The sequence below is a fragment of the Colobus angolensis genome, unplaced genomic scaffold (assembly GCF_000951035.1).
Source record: "Colobus angolensis palliatus isolate OR3802 unplaced genomic scaffold, Cang.pa_1.0 Scaffold31, whole genome shotgun sequence".
NCBI classification, from domain to species: domain Eukaryota; kingdom Metazoa; phylum Chordata; class Mammalia; order Primates; family Cercopithecidae; genus Colobus; species Colobus angolensis.
Window position 1 is genome coordinate 2,936,044 of NW_012116377.1, and position 7,957 is coordinate 2,944,000.

The following is a 7,957-nucleotide window of genomic DNA, read 5'->3' on the forward strand; positions in this document are numbered from 1 at the left end:
TTTACAAGAAAAAAACAAACAACCCCATCAAAAAGTGGGCAAAGGATATGAACAGACACTTCTCAAAAGAAAACATTTATGTAGCCAACAGACATATGAAAAAATGTTCATCATCACTGGTCATCAGAGAAATGCAAATCAAAATGACAGTGAGATACCATCTCACACCAGTTAGAATGGTGATCATTAAAAAGTCAAGAAACAACAGGTACTGGAGAGGATGTGGAGAAATACGAACACTTTTACACTATTGGTGGGACTGTAAATTAGTTCAACCATTGTGGAAGACAGTGTGGCAATTCCTCAAGGATCTAGGATTAGAAATACTTTTGACCCAGCAATCTGATTACTGGGTATATACCCAAAGGATTATAAATCATGCTACTATAAAGACACATGTACACATGTGTTTATTGCTGCACTACTCACAATAGCAAAGGCTTGGAACCAACCCAAATGTCCATCAATAATAGACTGGATAAAGAAAATGTGGCACACATACACCATGGAATACTATGTAGCCATAAAAAAGGATGAGTTCATGTCCTTTGCAGGGACCTGGATGAAGCTGGAAACCATCATTTTCAGCAAAATATCACAAGGACAGAAAACCAAACACTACATGTTCTCACTCATAAGTGGGAGTTGAACAATGAGAGCACATGGACATGGGGAGGGGAACATTACCAGGGCCTATTGGGGGATCAAGGGCTGGGGGGGGAATAACGTTAGGAGAAATACCTAATGTAAATGATGAGTTAATGGGTGCAGCACACCAACATGGCACATGTATACATATGTAACAAACCTGCACATTGTGCACATGTACCCTAGAACTTAAAGTATAATAATAAAAAATATATATATAGTTAAGCTGTTGATTTAAAGTCTTTGTCTAGTAAGTCCAGTCTCTGGGTTTCCTTGGGGACAGTTTCTAGTACATTTTTTTCCTTTGAGTGGTCCACACTTTTTTGTTTCTTTGCATACCTCAGGTTTTTTTTGGTTGTTGTTGAAAACTGAACGTTTTAAATATTAGAAATTTACATCAAATTTATTTATTCCTGGAAATCAAATTTCCCCTTTTCCTTATGATTTGTTGTTGCTCCTTGTTGTAGTTTGTAGCTGTTTGTTGTTTAGTTACTTTTCCAAACTATCTTTATAAAGACATTTGTAATGTGTAGTCTCCATTGAGTTAGGTAAGGGATCAGCTAGTGAATTAATAGAGATTATCTGGAGCCAAAACAAAAACAAAACTCGTCCAGTCTTTGCAGATTGGCTCTGTATTGAGGCATTCATTCAGTGCTTTTAGTCAGGCTCTTCACATCAAGACTAATCTGCTTTAGCCTTCACCTTCTACTTTCAAAAAGTCCAGTGGTCAGCCAGAGATGAAACTTAGTGTGTTCTCAGGCCTTTTCAAAACATGGTTCCAAACCTGGTGTCTATATTCCCTGGTATGCATGTGAGCCTTTCAAAGCCTTATTCTCCCATATACCTCCTTCCCCAACCTCTTTCTTCCCAGACATTTTAGCCTACCTATCTGTGCCTCATCTGCACCAGGAGGCCGTGTCTAGTATCTTTCTCTTTAAATGCACCTGACAGATGCTTCCCTGGAGGGGCTGCTCCAGCCCTGAGAAAGTTGCAAGGCAGATAAAACAAAGTCAAGCTCTGAGCTGATCCCTCAGGGAACCTCCAGACAGGCCAGCCCACAGAACTACAATTGCTTGAAAACAAGGTTCATATTGTCCCCTCCAGTACTAGCAAGGTGCACCAGGAACAGGGGCTGTCATTCCGTGGATGCTACTGAGCAGGGCTATGAAGGATGGTAGGGGAGTAAGCTAAAAATGCTACAATGCTGTCTTACCAAAATTTAGCAGCATCTTTCTTATTTAAGCATTCCTCTGGTTGTTGCACGTTTTTTCATTAGATTCCAGAACTCTGGATAAAGTTGTTTCTGACAGTGTTTGCCAGCTTCATTGTTGATCTAGTCAACAGATGTGGTTTCTGAGTTCCAAAATTAGAGTAACGACCATTTTTGGTGGCTTCACTCTCCTCTTTTTATGAGTTTATTTTTAAATTTTTATTTTTATTTATTGTGGAGACAGGGTCTTGCTCTGTCTGCCAGGCTGGAGTGCAGTGGTGTGATCGTGGCTCACTGTAACTTCGAACTCCTGGGCTCCAGCATTCCTCGCACCTCAGCCTCCCGAGAAGCTGGGACCACAGGCATGTGCCACGATGGCTGGCTAATTTTTTAATTTTTAATAGAGATGATGTCTTGCTATGTTGTCCAGCCTTGTCTGGAACTCCTGGCTTCAAGTGATCCTCCTGCTCAGCCTCCCAAAGTGCCAAGATTACAGGTGTGAGCCTCCGCACCCAGCCCTCCCTCCTTTGTAATTTTTAAAACCTATATTCTTTTCCATGAATTATTTGTTCACTACCTTTGTCCATATTTTATTGGGTTATTAACTTTTTCTAATTGATTTGTAGTATTTTACATAGCGGAGACATTGGCCACTATTCTATGGTAGGAGTTTCAAATATGTTTCTCAGTTTGTCATTTGTCTTTCATCTTTGGTTATGATAATTTTGGGTTTTTTTTTGTTTGTGTATTTTTTTGTCACAGAGGGACTTTGGAGGCTTTCTTCTTTCATGTAGTTGACTTTATCAGTCTTTTTCTATTATGACTTCTGGATTTTATAGTCATAATTATAAAAAACCTTCCCTGCTCTAAAATTATAGAATAATTTCCCTATATTTTCTAGTAGAAATGTTATGGCTTAATTGCCCCACATTTAAACCTTTGATTATTTTGAACTTATCCCTGGATAAGTTAAAATTAATAGATCCAGCCTCCCCCACCCCCTGCTCTGCTCCAGATATGCAGGTTCTTGAATAAGAGATATTCTTAACAAGTTTGTTCAGTAAGTACTTATCAGTATTAATAGCCCCTGAGAAATAATGCTCATCTTGCATTGCTCTTGTTTCAGGATGTCCTGGTTTCTAATCCTAGCCCTTGCCACTTAATTACCATATATGAACTTGGGTACCCATTCACCTGGTGGGAACCTTCTGTTTTCTGATCTGTAGATGGCAATAAGAGTTTCTGTCCTGCCTACTGCACAGAGTTGTTATAAAATTAACCAAGACAATGTCTATTCCAAGATTGTGATGCTGTAAAATGCTAAACATGCTACTGCCTGTCGTCATGTTTAGCATTTTACAGCATCAGCATCCACAGTCTTGGAATAGACGTTGACAAAGGTAGAATCACAGCAACACTTTCTATTTGGATGGTGCTTATTCCCGTGTAAATACCACAACCCTCACAACAACCCAGTACAGTGTTTGGCACATAGTAGGGGCCCAACAAATATTGGTTTGAATATTTATTGAATCTCTATTGAATCTTTACTGTTTTTCAAATGCTACTGTTTTATTCCACTGAACAAAACACACCAAATTCATGAACTCATGGAACTTGCATTCTAGTAGGACAGAGAAGTGCAATAATAAAATCTAAAAGTAAAAGATATGTTAGATAGCAAGCAGTGCTAAGAAGAAAAATAAAATAGGGAAGGGAGAGAGTCTTGGGAGAAAAGGAATGAAACAGGGCACTCAGAAAATCTCGTTAAGAAGGTAACATTTGGGCCGGGCGCAGTGGCTCAAGCCTGTAATCCCAGCACTTTGGGAGGCCGAGATGGGCGGATCACGAGTTCAGGAGATCAAGACCATCCTGGCTAACACACTGAAACCCCGTCTCTACTAAAAAATACAAAAAATTAGCCGGGCGTGGTGGCGGGCACCTGTAGTCCCAGCTACTCAGGAGGCTGAGGCAGGAGAATGGCGTGAATCCGGGAGTTGGAGCTTGCAGTGAGCTGAGATCGGGCCACTGTTCTCCAGCCTGGGCGACAGAGCGAGACTCTGTCTCAAAAAAAAAAAAAAAAAAAAAAGAAAAAAATAACATTTGGATAGAGCCTTGAGAGAGTGACATAGATGGCTCTGTGGAGGAACAGCAAAGGCCACTGTCCTCCAAGACCAAAGGACAAGTGGAGGCCAGTGTGGCCGAAGTGCAGTGAGCAAAGGCGGGAATCCTGGAGAGTAAGAGATGTAAGGAGGACAAAATGCAGGGGACAGATTCTTGCAGCCTTGAAGCACATGGCAGGGACTTTGGCTTTTATTCTGTAAAAGGTAGAAAGCCACCGGAGGGTTTCGAAGAGAGTAGTGACATGACGTGAGCTAGGTTTTAACAGGATCCCTCAGTCAGAGAACAGACTGAAGACAGGCCGGGGAAGAAAACACAGGACCCATTAGGAGGCATTTGCAGACAGCCAGGCAAGAATGAAGGAGGCTTGGACCACATCCATGGGGCTGGAGGACAGGAAAAGTGGTCAGATTGTGGGTCTGTCTTGAGTGTAGAGAGGACAGGCTTGCTGACAGATTAGATGGGATGTGTTGGGTGTGAGAGAAAGGAGTTAAGGATGACACTAAAGCATTTTTTGACCAAATGGATGGGTGAAGGAGTAAGTTGTTATTCTCATTTTGCACCGTAGAAAGAGGCCCAGAGAGGTTAGGGGACCTGTCCAAGGTGGTGCAGCACGTTGGCAGCAGGGCCCAGACTAAAATCTACCTGCAGCAGGCCCTTTGACCGTCAGGAGCCAGGGGGCTCTGGGAACCACAGACCTCCACCACCTGCTGAGGGCCCCTGTGCACTGTGCTCCTCCTTGCAGAGGGAAGGCCCGCGAGGGGCGCAGCCCCACCAGGTGGGCGGCCTCGCCCTCAGACTGCCCACTGGTGCTGCGGAAGCTCATGCTTAAGGAAGACGCCCGTGCTGGCTGCAGGTGCCTGGTGAAGGCGCCCCTGGTCTCTGACGTGGAGCTGGAGCGCTTCCTGCTGGCGCCCCGAGACCCCAGCCAGGTGCTGGTGTTTGGAATCATCTCAAGCCAGAACTACACCAGCACTGGGCAGCTCCAGTGGCTGCTGAACACACTCTACAGCCACCAGCAGCGGGGCCGCGGCTCCCCCTGCATCCAGGTTGGTCTGGGCCCAGTGAGGGGGCCCTGGAGGCCAGGGGTAGGGGTAGTGGGGCAGTCCGAGAAGACCCCCACAGTGCTAGGACTGGCTGAGCACCTGCCTGAGGGGCCATCCTCCTTCAGCTCCTTTCTCCTTGAGGCCTTTGTTTGTACTCTCCTGTCTGCAGTGTCCTCCCTCCCCCTGCTTCTCTCCTTCCCACTCATCCTCTAGCTCCAGGGTGAATGTCACCACATAAGGGTCAGGCCCTCTTCTGACCCTTGAGACAAAATCAGGGCACTGTCCTTTCCTTCCAGTTTGTGACTGTTGGTGTGAATATTTAGAGCACGGGCCGTGCTCACCACTGAATCCTCAGGGCTCTGAAAATATTTGTAGACTGTCACAAGTACCCACTATGTGCTGGGCATGGGCCAGGCCCTGAGAACCCAGCATGACTAAGATGCAAACCGGGCCCTAGGGGAGCTCCCAGTGTGGCAGCAACTCCAGCACCGCCAGTGAGGCCGTGAGAGGACAGCTCTGGGCACATAGGAGCCTGGGAACATGTGCCTGCTGCCTCCTGGGGATCCGGAGGGCCGTCCAGGTTGAGTGGGGTTTTGGCAGGTAATTAATGTTCCTGGAAGAGGCAGTGGCCTGTGCGAACGGGGACAGGAGAGAAGCATGGCTCAAGGTCCCAGCTGATTGTGGTTGAGGTCTAAAGGGAGTCTTTAGGCCCATGGAACGCACTCCAGCCTACTCATCGCTGCAGTAGAATCGTTCCCACCTATCAGGCTTATGTAACCCTCCAAGTGTGCAGTCATTCCAAGCAGCATTGGCACAGTTTGAAGGCTGGCCCCAACCCAAGACCAACTGGAGCAAAGGATAGAACATGAGCATATGAGCTGGGTGTCCACGTGGTGACTTCCTTTAAGCCCTCTTTGCCCTCCTGTCTCCTAGAATCTGCTATCTTTGCCCATTTCCCATTTGCTGCTGCAGAGTTCTGGGTTTTCATGTACACCAGGGGTGGGAGTTCTGCGTGGACACCCTCCTCCCAGGAGCAGCCCCTCCCTGACTCTGGCATGCCCACCCTCGGGTCTGTGCTTCAGACCTTCTGAGCAGACACCAGTAGCCCTTTGACCATCTCAGTCCAAGAGTATAGACTCAGCCACAAGCCTTTTCACTTGTTCCATACAGCAAAGCCATGTTTGTTTTCCAGAGCCAACCTCCAATTTAGTTGAATCCAGTGAGCATGTATTGAGTTCCTTCTGTGTGTCTGTCCATGTAAAGACAGATAAAATCCTGCCCACGGGGGAGCTTAGAGCTGACTTTCGCTTATCATGGGGCTAATTGTTGTTTGCTAATAGTTGTCCCTAAGCAATTGGAGTGCTCAGGTGGCCGACCCCAGCCATGGGCAGCGTGAGGACAGGGCGTGGCCTGAGGCAGTTCATAAAGGAGTGGGCAGCAGGCCTAGAGGACAGACTTGGAAGCAGGTGTCAGATTAGGGTGTCTTTGGTGAATGCACAAATGTTCCCCGCTTTCTCTTTCCCTGACAGCTAGAACACTGGGTGTGGTTCTGAGTTTCATATTGGAGACTGAAAGGATAGCTGGAGGCACCTGGAAATAAAGGCAGATAAAATGGGAAGACAGCACATTGGCTGTATTAATAGATCTGAGGCATGCAGAAAGGAGAGGAGAGAGGCCAGCTTTCCTCTGAATTGCCCAGACCCTACCTTGAGGTATGGGTTCAGCTCAGGTCCTCTCCCTGGATATAGTGACTGGGAGGGTCCTGAGGGGCTTGCCAGCAATGGGTCGGGAGTGGAGGAATTCTTTATGCTGTATAAAGTAGACTCAAAAGCCTGGAAATGGGTCCACCGAAGAACACAGTTCCCATCTTCAAACCTCTGCAGTGCTACCCCCAGGGCAAGGGAGCAGTCACATTCTGTGGACCCCAGAGGGCCAGGCTAGTGGGCGTCACATGTGGGGCAGCCACCTCGGAAATGGCCTTCTCCCCTAGCGGGCTCTAATCAGATCCAGGGACATCCTCAAGGGACAGTCATGGGAGGTGTGCATGCAGGCCCAAGGAGCCTCCTGGAGCAGGAGGAGTTGGAGAGAGGGAGTTGTACAGGGCTCCAGGACTCAGGGGGAACCTGGCCTAGCCAGGAATATGGCAATTCAGGTACATCTTCTTGGCATGGGGGTGACCAGTTCTCATATTTCTCTCCTGGCAGTGCCGGTATGACTCCTACCGCCTGCTACAGTATGACCTGGACAGCCCCCTGCAGGAGGACCCTCCCCTGATGGTGAAGAAGAACTCTGTGGTGCAGGGGATGATTCTGGTGAGCCAGCAGGCACTTGCCATCCACTGCCTGCCACCCAGCTGCAGCCACCTCTGCTCCTGCAGAATCACACATGTGGGAGGAGGAGGAGAGAGGAGAAGAAGGGAGGGGCTGTGGAATTATCTCCACACCCTGGCTGAGGCCCAGAGAGCAGGAAGACTGACCAAGAGTCACCCAGCACACAGAGCTGGGGCTGGAGCCCAGGACCCCATGTGTCCCCCATCCCAGGAGCCTGAAGGGAGAGGTGACATTCAGCCTAACAAATCAAATTCCCTTCATCTGTTTGTTTTTAAGCGGCTTTATCCTAAAAACTGTTCACTGTAAATACTTACACATGCTCATTATGGAAAGCTTAGAAAATACCATTTAGAAAATAATGACATCATCAGTACACCCAGAGAGTCTCATTTGCTCATCCCACAGATATGTACCTGGCACCTGCAAGGACCACCGCATGCTAACGTTTTGGTGTCTGACCTTTGCAGTCCTTTTCTGCATATATTCTTTGCAATTCTTCTTTTTAAATTAAAATACCATGAGCATTTCCCCATGTCCTTATATAGTTTATAACACCTGAGTTTTAACCACTGTGTAAGAGTCTGTCTTTTTTTTTTTTTTTT

The 7,957-nt window shown here is 46.9% G+C and overlaps 1 protein-coding gene across 4 annotated transcripts in view; it reads left to right on the forward strand.

Moving 5' to 3' along the window:
- LOC105517912 (chromosome unknown open reading frame, human C3orf20) overlaps nucleotides 1-7,957 on the forward strand; it is a 102,746-nt gene that overhangs the window by 82,707 nt on the left and 12,082 nt on the right. For all 4 annotated transcript variants that reach the window (XM_011950677.1, XM_011950676.1, XM_011950678.1 and 1 more), the window contains 2 exons: nucleotides 4,725-5,028; nucleotides 7,230-7,337. In XM_011950677.1, the coding sequence (XP_011806067.1) occupies nucleotides 4,725-5,028; nucleotides 7,230-7,337 (412 nt within the window). The remainder of the gene's footprint in view (nucleotides 1-4,724; nucleotides 5,029-7,229; nucleotides 7,338-7,957) is intronic.